General features: G+C 37.4%; 1 protein-coding gene across 8 annotated transcripts in view; it reads right to left on the bottom strand.

Annotated features, from left to right (window-relative positions):
• Window positions 1-21,465, bottom strand: part of LOC150081977 (fat-like cadherin-related tumor suppressor homolog) — a 1,021,521-nt gene that overhangs the window by 505,131 nt on the left and 494,925 nt on the right. For all 8 annotated transcript variants that reach the window (XR_016547261.1, XR_016547260.1, XM_090379029.1 and 5 more), the window contains 2 exons: window positions 14,645-14,800; window positions 2,263-2,415 (listed from right to left, as the gene is read on the bottom strand). Coding sequence is in view for 6 of the 8 variants with exons in the window: in XM_090379029.1 (XP_090235155.1) it covers window positions 2,263-2,415; window positions 14,645-14,800 (309 nt within the window). In the remaining 2 variants the exon portion in view is untranslated. The remainder of the gene's footprint in view (window positions 1-2,262; window positions 2,416-14,644; window positions 14,801-21,465) is intronic.

The raw sequence follows: 21,465 nt of genomic DNA on the forward strand, positions 1-21,465 counted from the left end.
TTCACTAATTTATCTTCTTTCCTAGTTAAGATCAACTCCCCCCCTCACCAAATTCTCGAAATTCAAAGTAAACAATACCTCCCAAACATTTGATAAAAAAAAATATTCCAATAACCAACAACAACATAACAGCATCGTTCAATGTAGTGTCATTGTACACTAATGTACATTTACCTTCAACATTACAAACTCTACGTAATTTCTTAACAGACGATAATACCTTACCCAATTGCACTTCCCTTTCAATTAATAGTATTCTAGAACTTACAACCTATTTATTAGATGCTAGATATTTTCGATTTCTCAATCAGATATACCAGAAAATATACAGATTACCTATGGGATTGGGGATCTCAGCCCTCCTTTCTCAAATTTACCTAGCTTTAATAGAAAACTATGTACTACAACCATACCTCCCAGATATAAAATTATTTATAAGATATGCATATGACATTCTTTTAATAGGACCAAAATCCACAATAGACGATCTTTTCATTAAATTCAATACACAATAGATTAAATTACACCCTAGAACTTGAAGAAAACGGACAAATTAATTTTCTGAACCTCACCATACATAGGAATGACACCAAACTAGGAACAAGAATTTTCAGAAAAAATACCCATACTGGCAAGTACCTACATTTTGATTTGCACTGCCCCCTTAATATAAAAAAAACAGTTCTTTATAATCAGATTTACAATGCTAAAAAATACAGTTCTACACAAAACGATCTCAATCATGAACTTCAATATTATTATTATTAATAGCTATATGGTGCAAGGAAGCCTGAGGCTTATGCTGCACCAGCCAAAAAAAAAATTCCCGAGTTACCCTGAGAGAGAGAGAGAGAGAGAGAGAGAGAGAGAGAGAGAGAGAGAGAGAGAGAGAGGGAGAGAGAGAGAGAGTTGTTGTTGTTCTTATTTTGGTTTTTAGGAGCATCAGCAACCTAAGGCCATATTGCTCTGGGGATATGCGGTGGTCATTCCCTGACCTTTCTGCATACATCGTATTTGGTGGTCAAGGGCTCGAACCCCGATCTAATCAAGAAGCATGTGCTAAGCACTGCTGCTCCTGCCCACCTGGCTACAGAGGCGCCAGAGAGAGAGAGAGAGAGAAGTAGAAGGGAATCACCAAGAAAGAGAAGAATGGTGATATCCAGCTCAGGACCCTGGGTGTACCAAGCCCATACTCACCAGATGTGAGCTCCAGGGGTTTATCTTACAACAAAATTCATATCTAGAAGGTACCCTACTCAATTAATTCAACAAACCATTTTCACCATCCAAAATAATATTAACAATCCACCCAAACACACCTCTAATAATAACCTACATATTATCCTACCATACCATAGTAGTTTTTACAAACAGTTCCGCGGCATATTCAAAGGCACCCTCACATTCTCAACTTATAATAAACTTGGCTCATTATTTAATTCATACAAAGACACACAAAAATATATCAGCAATATGAACAATATTATTTACCTAATAAAATGTCAACCTAACTGCAATGCATGTTACATTGGTAGCACAACTTCAAAATATGGTTCTATTAAAATATCAAACACACATGCGTACTACCACTACAATAGTTTTAAGACAGGCCAAACAACACAGAACTAGCATCACATGTTCAATCTCACAATCACACCCCCTTAGTAGACTCAGCCATTCCCATTATCAAATTAAAATCTAATATGAAGCCCTAGTCATAGAATGGTTCCTCCGCCATTCCAATCTCAAAGCATTAAATACCAAACTACCTTACAACATTGCACCGGCTTGGTATCTCATGCACCTGAGATTTCCACATGTAACCAGGAGCATCATGGGAACTTAGCTTTCTTAAATACACGCGTTCACTCTCAACCGAGCATTGCCAACTGAAGACGTGGATAACGAAAGCCACTTGTTATGGCTATTGGCCTCCAGTATTAACCATTTATTTTTCAACTTTAATATTGACAACCAAGGAGGAAGACGTGCACTTCTACTTCTTTGCGCATATTTTAACTTCTGTTTTTAAACTCCAACTTACTTACTCCTAATTTAAATTAAAATTATCATTCACCCTATTCAAACATCAATTGCAAATTATAAAAAAAAAAAAAAAAAAAGGAGAGTACCATAATAAATTAAGCTATGCTATCATATTAAGTCAATTATAAATGGTATTTTAAGTAATCTACAATTATTGAATTGTCATTCTACTTATGTACAAAATTAAAACAAAATAATCCAGAATTTTATTCTTACAGTCAACTCCATTAAATAGCCATGTTTAAGAGCACCTTGGGAGAAAATTGCCCCTGTTTTAGGATGAATTCTGAATTGATTACTATGTGAAGCACCATCAAAAGTATATGTAATGTCCCCATTTATTCCTGTATCCAAATCAGTAGCAAACACCTAATAAAATAAGAAATTCCAAACATTTCAAATTATATCTGTTGAAACAATATATATTATAATATACACATATAAAATGTTAAATAAAATATCAGTTAATAAATGAAATATGAATAAAGACCCACCATAAGTGATCCATTATATAAACAATGTGTTATCTCTCAGAATGACAGTAATTAATTTAAATCTTGTGTGTAAAATTCATAGTTAATCTTATAAACTATTAAATTTTAATTTAATAAATCAACAAATTCTATATTTAACATGGAAAGCAAAGAGCTACCAGAGTGATTGCCAACTCTAGCGAGTCTCCTGTCTCTAGTGAGTATTTTTGAAATTTGTGGAGGTGTTTGTTTATCTAGTCGAGTCATACAAGCATAGGGATCTAATTAACAAGGTTAATGAGATCCCTACACTTATTTTAATATTTAACATAAATATATTATATAAAATATATTTCATTTATGTATATTTATATTATAAATAAACACATGCAAAATATACTGTATACAATATATACTAACTATATTTCCTTGATCTATTATTGATTCTTTTGCAGTTTTGCTATAAACATGCAGTCATGATACTGTAACATCAATGAATTTCTTGAATATTTCAGTGGAAAAACTTTTTAATTAGAATTAGAATATCAAATAGTTCTTTGATTATCATATTTCTAAGGTTTTTCACATAAGAAAAAGGATTTTCATAAGAAAAATCTTAAATTTGTCAGATGAATTATGTAGCCTAATGGAGCCTGACTTTGCAACCTAATTAAGATGAGATAAAATTAATAAGAGGTAAAATCCTTTTCAAAAATTGAATTATTAATATTATATTTTCTTCTTCTATAATTAAAAGTAGAAAATATAATATATATTTTCTTATTTTAATTCTAAAAGGATTATAGCTTGTGTCATACTGACCACTCTAAGTGTCTTACCTGATTATTTTTACTTCTGATTTAAGGCCTGTTTTATCATATGTATATTAGTGATGAAAGGAAGCACAGCTTATACAGCACAGACAAAAAAAAAAAAAAAAACCACTTCATTTGTCAATTCTTCCAATAATTTCTCCAAACTACCCACTTCCACAACACCACTAGGTGAAGTTTATTCCAAAATTAATTACTCCCTGGTTGAATTAAAAATTTCACACATCTATCCTGCAGACATCTTTTTTCAATTTAAATTGATGCCCCATTGTCTTGTCTGAAAAAGGATGTCGTCAGAATTTATTATAATGATGTACTGACATGCAAATTTTCAAACAGTTTCATTAACATCAATATTCTGACACTGAGTTACATTTGGATAAACACTAAATGGCCAGTTTGGCCTAATACCACATAGCAACTCCTTTATCCCTCAGAACAGCCTCAATCCATCAAAGCATGGACTCCACAAGATGTTGAGTGCATCCAATGGCTGCTGGCTAGGGACTTTGGCTCTTGCAGACCCAATTGCATTCTGCAGCTGTCTCAGACTGAAAGAGAGGAATCTGTACCATAAAAAGTCATTTCGCAGATTCTCAATCAAGTTGCGTTTGTTTGTTTGTTTGTTTGTTAGAATTTCCCAGTGTATAGGCTATAGTGCAGCATGCTTATGGTGGAAGATTTTTTTTTTTGTTTCTTGGTAAACTGTTCTAATCAGATCACAGCTTAGATAATGGCACATACTGATGAGCTTCAGGAAGAAGAACACTTCAGAATGTTAAAACTGTCATCTACAATTCATATGAGTATTAGTAATTGATTCTCAAGTGAGATAGGACCATTTGCCATTCTCATGCATAACCAGGTAGTTCATAAGGAAGTGCTTGATGGTAAACACTGTTACATCTAGGACACAGAAGAACTTTGTCACCTCTTAGCAGACAGACATGAGTAACATTTATGTGTCTGCTTCTCAGAAGAGCAAGCCTAACTTTCTTCTGCTTGTTCATTCTGAAGATGATTATGGTTGTAGAACTGATTTAACGTGCTTTATTTTGAATCTTTGATCTTCCAAACTTAGTTGCCACTGGTGTACACAACTGAACCTGATTACCTGTGTATATTTTTGGTAATACATTTTTTGTCTACTGTCAGTGGTAATTGATTTAGTAGTGAAGTGGTAATTAATTTAGTAACATTATCTGCCAATTTGTTGCCTGGACTTCCTATGTGCCCACCAGAGAGGGTAATACTCTTGATCTGGTTATCAGCAACGATCATTCTTGTATTAAGAATTTGCAGATAAAGGAACCACTAGGTGGCAGTGATCACAGTGTACTGATGTGGGATTTACTTAAAGATATAATTACCATCAGGGGTAAAGGAAAGGGTTTTTGATTCCATAAAGGTAAGTACAGTGGTCTCAGACAGTTTTTAAATTCTGTACAGTGGGATCAACTGACGATGACACCAACAGTAAATACTAAGTGGGAAGCATTCAAGGAATTAATCATGGATGCTACTAAAAGTTTCATACCTATTAAGAAATATTGTTCAAGGTTTAGGCCTAAATGGTTATCAAATGAACTAATGAGACTCGTGACAGAGAAGAAAAATGCATGGGATGCATATAAATTATCAAGCGACTCAGAAGCCTATGGCAGATATAAGAGAGTCTGTAATCAGGTCACAAAGGAGGTTAGGCAGGCGAAGGCAGATTATGAGAAATCTTTGGCAAAAGATGCTAAGAAAAACAGCAAGGATTTCTTTACTTAAATAAACTCTAAAAGGAAGGGGATGAATCTGATTGGTCCACTTCATATCGATGGTTCGACTGTTGATGATCCTGCTCAGATAGCAAACAAACTGAATGAGTATTTTGCATCTACATTCACATGAGGAGTTAAGGTTTGAAAATGGCAGAAGGTTATCAAATTGTAGCAGGGTGCTTAATTATTTTGTAATAACTGAGAGCAAAGTGGAAGAGAAATTGTTGAAGTTAAACATAAGGAAGGTACCTGGGATGGATGGGATCTATCCAGTTATATTAAAGGAGGTGGCAAAGCAACTAAGAAAACCCTTCGCCATGATTATGAGAGCATCCTTGAACTCAGGGGAGGTCCCCACGGACTGGAGATGTGCAAATGTATCCCCAATTCACAAAGGGGGGGGATCAAAGGGTGACACGAGTAATTACAGACCAGTTAGTTTAACTTCTGTACAGGGTAAAAGATGAATTGCAGAATAATCTAAACAAGACTACAGCAATAATTCGGACACAGCATGGGTTTGTTAAGGGAAAGACTTGTCTGACAAATTTGATAGGATATTATGATGTGGTTACAAAGGAACTGGATGCAAAAAATAACTTTGATATCATATATTTGGATTTCAGGAAAGCTTTTGACACTGTTGCGCATGGAAGACTATTGTAGAAATTGGAGCAGAATGGTATCAAAGGTAAGTTGCTACAATGGATAAAAGGATGGTTGAGTGGGAGAAGACAGAGGGTGGTAATTAATGGGTGCTGCTCTTCGTGGTCTAATGTTATTAGTGGAGTCCCACAGGGTTTGGTGTTGGGTCCTCTGTTGTTTTGTACATTTATCAATGATACTGATGAATGTATATCAGGCTTAGTGTCGAAGTTTGCAGATGATACAAAGGTTGGAAGGGTTGTTAATGACAGTAATGGCAGTGTGCTACTGCAACAGGATCTATATAATTTGGGCAGATGGGCTAAGAAGTGGCAACTGAAGTTTAACCTTGACAAATGCAAAGTACTGCATATGGGTAGAAGTAACCACAGAGAAACGTACCAACTGTGTGGTACTACACTTAAGGCGGTAGAAAATGAAAAAGACCTGGGAGTGCAGTAAGATATGAAGTTTTCTGAGCAATGCAGACAGGCTGCCAGGGCAGGTCATGGGGTTTTGTCAATGATTTATAGAAATTTTGCTAGCAGGGAAAAGGAGGTGATTGTCCCTCTGTATAAGGCAATGGTCAGGCCACGTCTTAAGTACTGCATACAGGTCTGGAGGCCTCATTTTAGGAAGGATGTAGATTTGCTTGAGTGTGTACAGAGAAGGGCAACAAGATTGGTGAGGGGAATGAAGGGATCCTCTTACCAAGAGAGGCTTAAGTTCTGCAAATTGCAGTGGCTGGAGACTAGGCACCTGCACGGTGATCTGATTGAGGTGTATAAGGCCTTGAATGGGTTGAGCACACTGAATTCTGATGGGACCCTTCCACTTGTTCAGATTACAAACCTAAGCGGGCATAAATTCAAATTAAGAAAAGACAGATGTAGAATAGATATGCGGAAATTTGCCTTTAGCCAGCGGGTGGTTAATTGCTGGAACAAACTTCCATCTGCCGTTGTGGAAGTTGATAAGTTAAATAAATTTAAGGAGGAACTGGACAGGCATTTGGAGGAAATGATGCAATTTTTTTTTTTTTTTTTTTTTGCCTGATATACACTTGCTTTCTTGCATCACATGCCACTACTACTACACTACTACTATTACCACTCTCTGTCTTCTCCCACTTAACCACTCTTTTATCCATTGTAGCAATTTGCCCTTAATGCCGTACTGCTCCAATTTGTACAATAGTCTTCCAGGTTCAACAGTATTAATATCAAAAGCTTTTATGAGGCCAAACAAATAAAAATGTCATAATCTGCTGTACACTTTATAGAAGTGTTGCAATACGTAATGGTATAAAGAAGAAGCCTGTTGTACAGTATTATATTACAACAAAAGAGAGTATGAGGTTGATGTTTTAGACCAAATGGCTAAAAAACATATTCAACAAAAGCAGGTTCACGCAGGGCTGTGCTGAGCCACTTTAGTACCTGAAATCCACAGCAGAATTGGACAGGCGGCCACTGCGTTCGTCTCGCTCAAATGGTGTCTGTGGAAGAGGACCAACATTTCCACAAAGACTAAAATCCGACTCTTCCGGACTTTGATCCTGCCCATTCTTCTTTACGGATCGGAAACATGGATTTGTGTCAAGTTACATTTGAACAAACTTGAGGTATTCCAAATGCGATGCCTGCGGCAGATCTTGGGCATCTCTCTTCGCGACTGCATCACTAATGATACCATCCGCGCCAGATGCCAACAGCAACCAACCATTGCCGACCAAATCCAGAAGCGAAGGCTTAGATGGTTAGGCCACGTATGTAGAATGGGCACAAACAGAATACCATCCACACTCCTTTGGAGACAACGACCCACCCAATGGAGCATCCAACGGACCGCGCCTAGGAAAACGTGGGCTAAGCAAGTGGAAAATGACTTGAAGAGCTGACGTCTCGACCTTAACCAGGCCAGGACTGACGCCATTGCTCGTAAGGTATGGAAGAACATCACAGAGCAAGTCCTAAACCCTGCGGCACCTACAGCAGCATACTGGTTGCATGGCCAACCGCCTCCCCCAGCTGCCAGCTAAGGACCGAAGAAGAAGAAGTACCTGAGCATGAATGAAAAATTGTGCCCTACCGTTAATTATGGCAATGTTAGCAATTATTTAATCTTTCTTTAGGCGCCCCTTTCCAGCTTTTAACTTGAGGCAAGAGCCTCATACACCTCACACTGGGCATGGCTCAGGGTTCACGTAAATGGCCAGTTTGTATCTTTTATAATATATTAGGTCTTGCAGCAATCAATGCTTGGATTATTTAAAAAGAAGTGGCAGGGAAAAGTATGAAGAGATCAGAGATTTTAGTTAATCTTTAATAGGTGGTACTAGCTCTGACTAATCATTTTGAAGTGTGACAAGAATCACACTGACAAGCCTAGCTTCTCCAGCTTACTTTTAGAAAGGCCAAAGACAGGAAGAGCCAGTACTGTATACTAAACTTAATGGTTAATTTTTCTATATGGTATTTCCCCTTCCTGCTGGATTAAAACTGGAAAATAGCTTTCCAATTTTAATTCAGCAGCAAGGGGTCATTCACTCTTGGGGAAACTAGTTTGTTTTTTGCTTGAATCCCTCCTGGGTTAATCTTTAGTATATGGTACCTTTCACAAGGCCTCCGTAGCCAAGTGGTCAGGAGCGGGAGTGCAGTAGCACATGCTCTTTGAGTAGACCGGGGTTCAAGCCCCTGACTGCTGAATATGGTCAATCTGCCAACACGCACTGGACCAGCGTGGCAGATTATGGTCTATTTCCCTCAGCATGAATTGTTGAGGAGGCTTCCATCCTACAGTGGGTTGATAATGGCCGCACTTTATATGGTACCGTTCTGCCATTTGTTGCAAGCTTTCTTGATGATGCAAGATTTTATGCAGAGTGGTCAAAATGACTGGCAACAGCAGTTTCAGGCATTTTTGTTAGCTGCTGGTTCTAGTGTTAATGATTTTTTTTTTTTTTTTTTTTTTTTATGAGAACCCCAAACACGAGAGGTATTATAACCTATAGTACTTAGTACCGTGCTTGGGTTGGAGGTTGAGAAGACGAAAGAAGATATTTGTTGATATTGGATTTGAACTTCTGTAGATTGTAATTTTCAGGAAATACGTATGAAGGAAGGTTGTTCCAGAAAACGGCAGTTGAATGAATAAATGAGGAAGATGAAAAGTTGGTTCTGTGGGTTTGAAGTTGGACAGTAAATGGATGTTGAATGGTGGCGGCACGTGTTCGGACTGTTTTGAAAGAGAGAGCGGGAATTATAGAAGCCAATTCAGAAGAACAGTGCCCATGGAAGTATCTGTAGAAGAGGCATGCAGCAGAAACAGTGCATCTATGAGAAAGCGAGTGGAGAGACTCTGTTAGAGATGAATCATTAATTAACCTAACTGCCCTCTTCTGAATGGAATCAAGAAGCCTGAGAGAGGTTTTGGGGGCACCACCCCAGATGTGGGAACAATATTCCATGGCAGGGCGGATTTGCGATTTATACAGAGTGAGCAGCTGTTTGGGAGAAAAGTAACGCCGAGAGCGAGAGAGAAAACCAAGTTTTTTAGATGCACAGGAAGCAATATTTGTAATGTGCTTGTGCCAAGAGAGATTAGAAGTCAGGGTAATCCCCAAAAGAGATATATCATTTTGCCTAGAAATCGGAGTGTCACTAAAGATAAGCATAGGAGCTGAAGAATCCTTTTTGCGAGATATAAGACAAGATTGAGTTTTAGAAGGGTTGAAATCAACTAAGTTGTCTTTGCCCCACTGGAGAATTAACTGAAGATCGGCATTTAAGGAATTGGCAGCAGATTTTCGAGAACTTGAAGCTAATTGAGCTGGACAAGGTTTCTCAAAATGGAAAGTTGAATGCAATGTGCTATCATCAGCAAAACTATGGATAGGATTTCCAGTCAATGGAAGAAGGTCATTGATATACAAGAGGAAAAGAGTGGGGGAAAGAACTGAACCTTGGGGGACACCGGCATTAGTGGAGAAGTTAGAAGACAGAGAGCCATCTACCATCACCCTCAGTGAGCGATCAGAGAGAAAACTGGATAACCAATTACTAAAAACAGTTGGCAAACTATAAGATGGAAGCTTGTTTAGAAGACCTTTATGCCAAACACGATCAAAAGCCTTTGAGATGTCAAGAGCAACTACTTGTGTTTCACCGAACCTTTCCATTGAATTAGTCCATAAATAGGTAACATAAGCCAGAATATCACCAGTGGATCGACACTGATGGAATCCATACTGGCGATCGTTGATCAGACGGAAGGTTTCTAGGTAGTTTAAGAGTTGGCGGTTAATTGATTTCTCCATTACTTTAGAAAGAGTAGAAGTAATTGCAATGGGACGATAATTGGATGGGAGGGATTTGTCACCCTTTTTAGGAACTGGCTGGATATGAGCAAATTTCCAAGCAGAAGGAAAAACACCTTTCGAATAAGAAAGTGAAAAAAGGCGGCAAAGAATAGGAGTAAGTTCAGGAGCACAGGTTTTGAGAACAAGTGGAGAAATACCATCAGGACCTGGAGCTTTCTTAGCATCAAGATTCATCAAAATCCTTCTGATATCTTTTTGACGGAAGACCACAGGAGGCATTGAATGGAGCGTGTTAGGAATGGTGGGAGGTGTTTTACCAAGATCATTAATACATGAGCTCGAAGAAAAATGGGATGCTAGCAGGTCAGCTTTATCCTTGGCTGAAGTGACAACAGAACCATCTGGTTTGGACAGAGGTGGGAGCAGAGATGGTCAAAAGTTGCTGCCAATAGCTTTAGCAAGAGACCAGAATGCTCGGCTACCATTAGGGCAAGAAGCAAGTTTTCTACTCTTAGCCTGTTCAAACTCTAGTTTGGACTGATTAATAACTGCTTTACAATTGTTGCGAGCTTTGGTGTAGGCAGAAAATGAAACTGAAGAATTAGAAACAAGCCAATTACGATATGCAACGTTCTGCTCTTGGACAGCCTTAGCACATTTATTGGAAAACCAAGGTTTAGATAAAGGACGAGATTTAAAAGTGGAGTGTGGGATAAAGGATTCCATTCCTGCAAGAATAATTTCACTGACACGATCTGAGCAAACGTTGACATCAGAAGTTTTGAAACAGTAATCAGACCAAGGAAAAGAAGTCTCGCAGGTCATCCCATTTTGCATTCTTGTAATGCCAAACAATACGAGGTTGGGAATAGGTATGAGATAACGGTTCCATTGGAGAAGAGACAATCACCAAGTTGTGATCTGAAGTGCCTAAAGGACCTCTCACTTCAACCTTGTACTTAGAAGGGTTGTTTGTGAGAAAAAGATCAAGCGTATTGGCTGTATGATTAGGATTGTCCGGTATTCTTGTAGGTAAATGAACAATCTGTGCTAGGTCATTAGTAATTGCAAAAGCCTCAGCATCTCGACCTGCTGGGTCGGTGTGACTAGAAAACGGAAGCCAGCTGGAGTTGTGAACGTTAAAATCACCAAGGAAAATTACCTCACTGTTAGGAAAGTTGGACTGGAGAAAGTCAAGTTGCAAAGAGAGGAAGTCAAAGAGCTCCAAGTGATTAGTGGAGTTGGGAGAACGGTAGAGACAACAGATGAATTTTACACAATGGGGTAGAGAGATTTTAAGCCAGAGAAGATCAAAGAGAAGAGATTCCAAATTGCCAAGTCTCTGACAGGGAATATCAGAACGGACATATGCACAAGTACCACCTTTGAGGCGAAAAAAATCGTACAGCAAATAATTTGGACATCTGAGATGAGCAGTAGTTGAATCAACTGATAACAGAGATTCAGTCAGAAAAAGTACATGGGGTTTGGCAGACTGCAAGTGGAAATGGACATCGTTGAGATTAGAATTGAGACCACGTATATTTGTGAAATGAATTAGGAAGTCCTTGGGAGGTTTAGATCGTTTCGCAGATAAGCTTGCTCTATTATTTTGACAATTCATGGTGTATTCAATAGTAAGAAAAAGTGGGTGGGACATGCTGTATGAAGTAATGAAATTTTTGGATATGGCGACATGTGGTAAGAATATACCCAGATCCTTGACATAACGTGGCCTCGACAATGCTCCCCTCATACACACTACTCGGACTCCCTCCAGTCACTATCTGGCAGAGTAGAGGTAGCAAAATTATACACTAGCTGATCCGGAAGCTTCCTAGAGAGTTACCAATAGGTTCAGTCCGGTGTACTAACTAGCAGCCGGCCTGAGAACACCGTTTTAGAGCTGTACCCTCGAAATGTAAGGAATATTGGATCTCGCCACGACATTCATCATAACCTCAAAAATCATCAATCATACTGCATGATGGAGGAGATTGGGAAGGGTTGGCCGGAACTTAGCTCTAGAGACTAAACATGGGTTCCAACACTTCAAGCCTCCAATAAGCAAAGTGGTGGTATTTCACCGGTTGATGAGAGTCATCTACCACCTAGTACTGCCTGGTAACATAGAGGGGCGGCGTTCCTCCATGTGGTGTGGGCCACACCTCGACCCCTGCTTACGTTGGTTCACACCTGGGTGGTCACCCACCATGTACTCGTGCATGAAGGTTATACCCAGGATTACTAACAGTCCCACCATCGTGAAGGTGCAAGCAGAGGATTTGGCTGTCATAGACCGTCCGGACTTCGCCGAAATTGGGTCCACTTTTACTTGAGTGTCACCCGAATATCAGTTCCATCAGCATTTTAGACTCCCAGGTAGCAAGAACAGCTTGTCTGGCATATCTGAGAGAATGTCTGTGACAACCTCAAGGACCTAAGGATGTAGATCAAAGGGAAATACAATGATCGAGAAATGCTAAAATTAACATTGATTTTACCCTCACAGATGATTTTTTATTTACACTTAGTGGCCTCTGTTATATCAGTTGTTTTGCACAACCATTAAAAGAGTTTAATAATAATAAATAAATTAAATTAATTTTCTTTTCGTCTATAACACAATTCAAGTATAATGGGGACGTTAAAGTTCTCCCTTCTACTGAGTATACAATACATCATTGTTGAGCTGGTGCTCTTATCTCGATGTTAAGCCAGCTCAATCAGACTTAACTCTCGTAAGCAGTTCTATCTTTTGTATCAAATATTTTCATTTGTAAAATTACCTGTTTTTGTAAATTAATTGTTCGATTTCATGGAAGTTTCGGGAAGGCTGTAAAAATTTAAACCCCTGGCTTTTTGGCCGTGAAGGGCATTAAAGATTCTCTCTCTCTCTCTCTCTCTCTCTCTCTCTATCTCTCTATCAAGGCTGCACTTTTTTTTTTAAATGCCTTTTGTTTCTGCACAGTACAGTTGCTATCTATTCCAATTCACCTCTGGGCAAATCATGATTTACCACTTACAGGCATATAAAGTAACACTGTTTAATTATAATCATCCTATAGCTCCTATTATGGAGGCCATAATGTTGTAGTATGATGACTGCTGGTATTCCAATTAATTTTGCATTGAATGCCAGTTCAGCAACTGCCCTTATATTTTAATTAATTTCTTTCATTCCCTTCTTTTCTTCCATACTTCTATACCTACGTTTCTTTCAATTCACTTCATTCTCCTCCATTTTTCTTCTCTAACCTCCCACTGTAATGCGTAAACTGTTTTTACCAGATCTGACTGTTCATTAGCATGTACATTGATTTTCATAAAATTTCATATATTTATTTTCATATTTATCTCTTTTAGAAAATTTTGTCATGCCATCCCAAATTGCATTAAAATTGAGCCAATATTAACCTGGCAATTATTATTTCTTTGTCCTTTCACTGCATTAATAACTCAATTCCCAGTAGATGGATTTTTATTAAACGTTATACTTAGTTGTGTTAGAGAGACATGCGGAGTAACTTCAAATTACATTAGAGTAGGATCAATAGAAGTCTGGCAATTATTATCATTTATCTGCTCATCTTTCTGAATGTAATAACTCAACTCCCAGTGGATGGATTTTATGAAATTTTATACTTGGCTTGTATGACATGATTTATTGAATGATTTATATCCCAAATTTCATTATCTTAAAAATGAAATTTGGGAACAGAAATCTAGCAATTATTTCTTTTACATACATGTCATATAGGTTGTTGTTGTTATTTGCTTTTTAGGAGCATTAGCAACTAAGGCCATACTGCTCTGGGATATGCGGTGGTCATTCCCTGACCTTTCCGTATTTGGTGGTGACGGGCTCGAAACCCTGTCTAATCAAGAAGCGTGTGCTACGCACTGCTGCTCCTTCCCACCTGGCTACAGAGGCACCTATATCATATAGGCAATCCATGTATCATGTAATGTAGCTGAAGCATTGGATATTTTTTTGTTGTCTGCTGATTAGAGTAATGAATGGGAATGTGGCAGATGCACAAAACAAAATGCTTTTGGTTCATACATAAAAGACATTGCTTTTTTCTCTTTTACATTACATTATATTAATTAGCTTGTTTAAAGTTTTCAACAGATTATTATTTTGACAGAGCATAGCTGGTATGGGAGAGTTAGTGAAAAAGCAATTTAGATTACAAAGTTGTTTCAGTGATTTTTACTGCATTTTATTGTGTTTTAGTACTTGTATTTTAATATTTGTATGTATTTATGTTATTGTTTGTTTTTCATTATTATGACAGTGAAAACATGCATAATATAGATAAAGCAATCAAGATGAAAAATTTGCAATGCTGAATTTTAATTATCCAATATTTAAGTTAACTAATAATTACCTAATAACTTTTAAGTATTCTAATTATATTTATTACTCATAATTTACAAATAACAAATATTGACAATAACTTCAGTAAATATAGTGTTTTCTATACTCTATGCTAATTCTTTAAAATATAATAAAATTAGTGACAAAAATGCTGATAACTTCAGAGATCTTACTTGGCAAAGAGTAGGCCCTGGACCTTCCAGTGAATAAACATAACAGCGGTAAAGAGGAAGTGAAAATACCGGATCATGATCATTAATATCAATCACGCTAATAACGACTCTGGTAGTAGATGAAAGAGGAGGTTCTCCATTGTCTGTCACTGTAATCTACAAAAATGCCAATTATTAGTCCTGTTATAATAAACAATCAAGAAAAAAAAAGTAAAAATGTCTAAGGCTGTGATATTTAATTATGTTTTTTACTGTGAAGGGTAGAAGAGAAAAAAAGTGAGCATAGAGATCACAAGTATAGATAAAGAAATACAGAGGAATGATTCCATTCTAACTATTTCTCCTTCTCCTGACTTTTGAATAGCAGTGAATAATTATCTGTTCTTGTTTAACCCTTAAATAGCTGCCAAGTGTCTCATATGAACCAAGCTAACTTAAATATGGAAAACATTGAGTACCAAAAATAGTTAATGCTTTAGTATACAAAATATCTCTTAATATTTTAATATAAAAACTTTAAAATAATGTCAACAAGTTCAGCTTTTAAAGTAAACTTTAAAATATTTATTAGTTTCATAAAAATATTAAACATTTGAAAAACAATCAAGAATCCTGTGTCTGTTAAGCATGCTGTGAGCACTGCTGTCATCATTTTCAAACATGTGCACACTGTTTTCACACTTCCACTTCATTCCAGCACTCAGCTGAAATTGCTTTGTAATAGTATACTGTTGATTTGTTTTATTACCTTAAAGCTGTCAACTTTTCACTTTAGAAAAACTGGAGATTCAGCAACTGAAAGCAGGAGATATTTTTTAAATCCAGACTGCAAATGAAATTTAATTTCACCGAAAAATATACATTTTATATTAAAATACAGCTATAGGATGGTTTATCAGAGCAGTACACTTTCAAACATTTTCTTACCTATGATTTTTTTCTGTTTAGATTGTCTGTTATTATTATTAGTAACAGTAGTGAAATATGATGCAAGAAAGTAAGCATATAAAGTACCAGACAAAAAATAAATCCTCCCATGTCACACAGCCATTCTATCCAATAATTTATCCAGTCCTTGAAGTGCTAGTCAAGACATCAAAGGCAGATATTGTTGGGATATTAGATACGTTGTGTCACACGGACATAAGCAGTGCAGAATTGGATTTTTGGGTAGTACAATATGTACAGAAAGGATAGACAGGACAGGAATGGAGGAGGGGTTATGCTATTAGTTAAGAAAGAGCATCCAAATGATGTTGATGGACAATACAATGTTGAGTCTGTTTGGTGTAACATAAGCACTGGAAAAGGAAAAATGAGAGTGGGTGTGTGTTATAGGCCTAATAATCTGATGAGTATAATGAGCAATTGTGCAGAGAAATAGAGTGGGCCAGTAAATCAGAGTGTCTAATAATGGAAGATTTTAATTTCCCAGAGACTGACTGGAATTTGTGGGTTGGTCATTCACACACTAGCAAGGCTTTTGTGGATTTAATGGATGATTGTTTTCTACAGCAGCATGTTCGGGAGGCAACTAGAGGGAGTAATACTCTTGATCTGATTATCAGTAGTGATTCTTCATGCATTAAGAATCTGCAGATAAAGGAACCACTAGGTGGCAGTGATCACAGTGTGCTAAAGTGGAATTTACTCAAAGAGGTAACTACCATCAAGGTTAAAGGGAGGGATTTTGCTTTCGTAAAGGTGACTGTGGTGGTCTGAGACAGTATTTAAATTCCATACGGTGGGACCAATTGATAATGTTACCAACTGCAAATTCAAAATGGGAAGCATTCAAAGAATTAATCTTGGAAGCTACTAGGCTTTTCATACCAACTAAGAAATATTGTTCAAGATTTAGGCCTAAATGGATGTCAGATGGAAGACAAAGGCGGAGATGGATAGATGAAATTCATGAGTTTTTGAGTAGTAAATGGATGGCCAGTGCTCAAAACAGAAGGAACTGAAAAGTTGCTGGAGAGGCCTTCATCCTGCAGTGGATTGAAAATGGCTGATGATGATGATGATGGATGTCAGATGAGCTAATTAGACATGTCATTTTTGTTATTTGGTTTTTAGGAGCATTAACAACTAAGGCCATATTGCTCCGGGGATCGCAGTCATTCCCTGACCTTTCCTCATCTTCCGTGTTTGGTGGTCACTGGCTCGAACCCAGGCCCAATCAAGAAGCGTGTGCTATGCACTGATGCTCATGCCCACCTGGCTACGAAGGTGCCAATTAGACATGTGACAGAGAAGAAAAATGCATGGGATACATATAAAATAACAGGTGACACAGAAGCCTATGATAGATATAAGCTGGTCTGTAACCAAGTCACAAAGGAGATTCGGCAGGCGAAGGCAGATTACGAAAAATCTTTGGCAAAGGATGCAAACAAAAACAGCAAAGAGTTCTTTACTTGTGTAAGCTCAAGAAGGAAAAGGATGAATCAGATTGGTCCACTTGATATCGATGGTTCAACTGTTGATGATCCCGCTCAGGTAGCTAACAAACTAAATGAATATTTTGCATCTAAATTTACACATAAAGAGTTATTCAGAGAGGGGAATGCCAGAGGTGTATTAAATTTTGGCAGTAAGCTAGATAATCTTGTAATAACTGAGAGTAAAGTGGAGGAGAAATTGTTGAAGATAAACATAAGAAAAGCACCTGGGGTGGATGGAATTTATCCAGTTATATTAGAGGAGGCAGCAAAGGAAGTAAGGAAATCCTCAGCCATAATTATGAAAGCTTCCCTAGACTCAGGGGAGGTACCCATGGACTGGAGATGTGCAAATGTGACCCCAGTCCACAAAGTAGGATCAAATGAAGACACAGGTAATTACAGGCCTATTAGTTTAACTTGTATTCCAGGGAAATTAATGGAGGCACTGGTTAAAGAAGCATTGCAGGATCAGCTAAACAAGACTTCAGATATAGCTCAGACACAGCATGGGTTTGTTAAGAGGAAGTCTTGTTTAATCAATTTGATTGGATAATATGATGTAGTCACAAAAGAACTGGATGCAAAGAATAACTTTGATATCATATATTTGGATCTTAGAAAGGCCTATGATACTGTTGCACATGGAAGACTGCTGCACAAATTGGAGCAGTGTGGCTGGCATTGGAGGCAAATTGCTGCTATGGATAAAAGGATGGTTGAGTGGGAGAAGACAGAGGGTGGTAATCAATGGACACTGCTCTTCGTGGACTAATGTTAATAGTGGAGTCCCTCAGGGTTTGGTGTTGGGTCCATTGTTGTTTTCTGTATTTATAAATGATATTGATGATGGTATATCAAGCGTAATGTCCAGGTTTGCAGATGATATGAAGGTTGACAGGGTTGTTAATGACAGTACGCTGCTGCAACAGGATCTAGAAAAGTTGAGCAGATGGGCCGAGAGGCAGCAAATGAAGTTTAACATTAACAAATGTAAAGTACTACATATGGGAAGCAGTAACCCAAGAGTAAGATGTCAACTCTGTGGTACTACACTGACAGTTGTAGAGAACGAAAAGGACCTGAGGGTAATTTTTCAGACAGATATGAATTTTTCTGAGCAGTGCAGATGGTCTGCAAGAGTAGCTCATAGTGTCTTGTCAATGACATACAGAAATTTTTCTAGCAGGGATAAGGAGGTGATTATCCCCTTGTATAAACCAATGGTCAGGCCACACCTTGAGTACTGTATACAGGTCTGGAGGCCTCATTTTAAGAAGGATGTAGAGCTGTTGGAATGAGTACAGAGAAGAGCAACAAGATTAGTGAATGGAACAAATTGTTGCTTGTACAAAGAAAGGCTTAAGTTTTGCAAATAACAGTTTTGCAAATGATCACCTGCGAGGTGATCTGATTGAGGTGTATAAAGCTTTGAATGGTTTGAGCATGCTCAATGCTCGCCTGAGAATGCATAAATTCAAATTGAGGAAAGACGGTTGTAGGACAGATGTGAGGAAGTTTGCCTTTAACCAGCAAGTGGTTCATTGCTGAAACAAACTTCCATTGGTCATTGTAGAAGTTGATAACTTAAATAGATTCACAGCAGAACTAGCAGATGCGTGAAATGTAAGGGTTTTTTTTTTTTTTTTTTTGTGGCTGATGCTATATAAGCTTGCTTTCTTGCATCATATGCCTTTGCTAATGCTGCCCACTTCCACAAAACCAGATGTAAGTTTGTTTCAACATACTTACAATCAACCACTCACTGGCTGAAGGCAAACCTCTGCACATCTATCCTGCGACCATCCTTCCTCATTCTGAATTTGTGCCTCATCATGTGTAGTTTGAGCAAGAGGAAGAATGCCATTAGCAATGAGCTTACTCAATCAATCAATTCAAAACTTTAAACACCTCAATCAGATTATCTTGCAGGTGCCTTTGTCTCCAGATGCTGCAATTTGCAGAAATCTCTGCCCTTCTCTGCACTCATTCCAGCAGATCTACATCCTTCTTAAAAATGAGGCCTCCAGACCTGTGTGCAGTATTCAAGATGTGGCCTAACCATTGCCTTCTACAATGGGATAATCACTTGTTTGCCCATGCTAGCAAAGTTCCTGTATTTCATAGACAAAACCCCATGAGCTGTCTCAGCAGCTTGTCTGCACTGCTCAGAGAACTTCATATCTGACTGCACAATTACCTAGAGGTCTTTTTCGTTTCCAACTACCCTGAGTATAGTACCACACATTTGTTACATTAATCTGGGACACACTGCTGCCCATATGCAGTACCTTATAATTTGTCAAAGTTAAGCTTCCATTTCTAGATTTCAACCAATTACATTTGCTTCAAGAGATATACTGTTGCTGACTTACCCCTGTTCAGAAATGTTGAGTCAAAATGTTGTTTAAAACTATGACACTGTGATTCAGGCTCCACAGTCTTAGAGTATTTCCAAGGCTTACCAGAAAATTAAGATCTGAACCCCCCACTTTTTTTTTTTTTTTTTTTTTTTTTTATGAAAACATCTTTTTTGTCATGAAAATGCGATGCAGAAATGACACAAATTATGTCACTTCCCAAATGACACTAACTCAGTGAAATCCAAGCCAATAGCCTAATTACCCATTTGATTGTAGCCATTTAAATAGCTACAATCAAATGGGTAGCATCTTTCAAATGGCAGCTACAGGAAGTATGATTGGAACAATAGAAGTTATGATAATTCGTCTATGGTGGAAGCTGCAAACGACATTGCTTCCATGTCACATTTTTCGTGACCGATCATATTTACTCAGTTGGGATGAAGTAAAACGCAAATGACGTCACTTTGTGTAGTAAATGGTTTTATGTGAAACATCCTGCGCATTTCTTTTAGGTATTTTGATTTGTATATATTGATTACAAAATAAAAGAGCTTTAGCATTGTAAATATTTTATTGATCATTCACAAATTTTCATAATTTCAGCTGGAAGACAAGATACAATGGACTTATGATTATTAAATTAAGAGACATATACTTGTGATTGCTACACATCTAAATGTCTCTGTAAAATGTACCCGATCTTTTAGTTGAAATTGAGAGAAAATGCGAGACAAAAAAAGAAATTGCTGACAAATACTTGTATTGGTGCAGTAATATGACAATTACTTGTATTGCTGCAATCCTACTTCCCTGCAGTAGTAACTGCAGGAAGTATGATTGTGACGTCATACTATTCAATAAATGTCTACAATCAAATGGGTGATTAAGCTATTGGCTTGGATTTTGCTAACCTCGTCCAAGTCAAGGATATTTTCACAAATAACATCTTTCGTGTGTACATGGTACACACGTGCTGTTCTTTCCACACCCACCTGGCTGAATACTTCTTCCACTCAGCTCTAGAGAAACTGTAAGAATGCCAAGCATGACTTGGGGTATTTTGTTATTTCAATCCTTCTTGGGCATTTATTTCCCCCAACAAGGATGACCACTATATATCAATCCCTGCTTCTTTCACAATAGTGTCTGGCAGCTTCTAACATTAAAGTTGATATAACTGTTACTAACAAAACATCTATTGGTTCATCCATTTATTTATCTTCAAAGATACAGAGAAATACTGGAAACATCATAAAAAATTTCAAATTTGAAAATTACATGCTGTTGAATGATAAAATTTGTGCCACTTCAGTATTTATAAGAACGTCATTTTTCAATCTGAATTTTTGCACCATAGTCACATGCAGCAAAAAAATACTTCTCACTAAACAAAAGAACAAAATCTTCTCCTACTATTTTAGACTCTCCACAACCCTGGCATGCCTACGATTAGGTCAAAATTACCCTTCTAATTCTAGCTTGGTAGTCCAAGCTAGTGGACTACAAAACTTCTAGTTTGGTAGTCCACATCCAAAATGAAAGTGAAATAGTTAAAAACTGTTAGAATAACAAATGTAATAATAACTGCTGGAATGAAAATAGGCTAATGATTTCAATAAATAGATGTGAGGATATGTTGGACTGAAGAGCTATATAGAGATTTTCAAATGGTGGCATAACAATTAAAAAACAAAATAAAATAAAATACATCATAGGCATTTACAATTAATCATTATGATAATGAACAATTGTTATGTGTATTTAATAACCATTGGTTAAAAAAGGTCCACTCAAATACATATGCTTCAGCATTTTATTCAAGCCAAAGCATGAAAAGACTTTCTGCACAAGTGAGGATAACTACAGTTATGACACTTTCTTGGCCTGTTTAGACTTTCTCCAAAATTTTGCAGTTCAGACATTCTTTTTCTTGAGGAGTTCATTAATTTGACTTCTTTCAAAACTTCATTTGGATCTGGAATTAGACATGAGTCAGTTTACTCAATAATAT

This window comes from Mastigoproctus giganteus, chromosome 8 (assembly GCF_048544385.1).
Source record: "Mastigoproctus giganteus isolate SK-2022 chromosome 8, ASM4854438v1, whole genome shotgun sequence".
NCBI lineage: Eukaryota > Metazoa > Arthropoda > Arachnida > Uropygi > Thelyphonidae > Mastigoproctus > Mastigoproctus giganteus.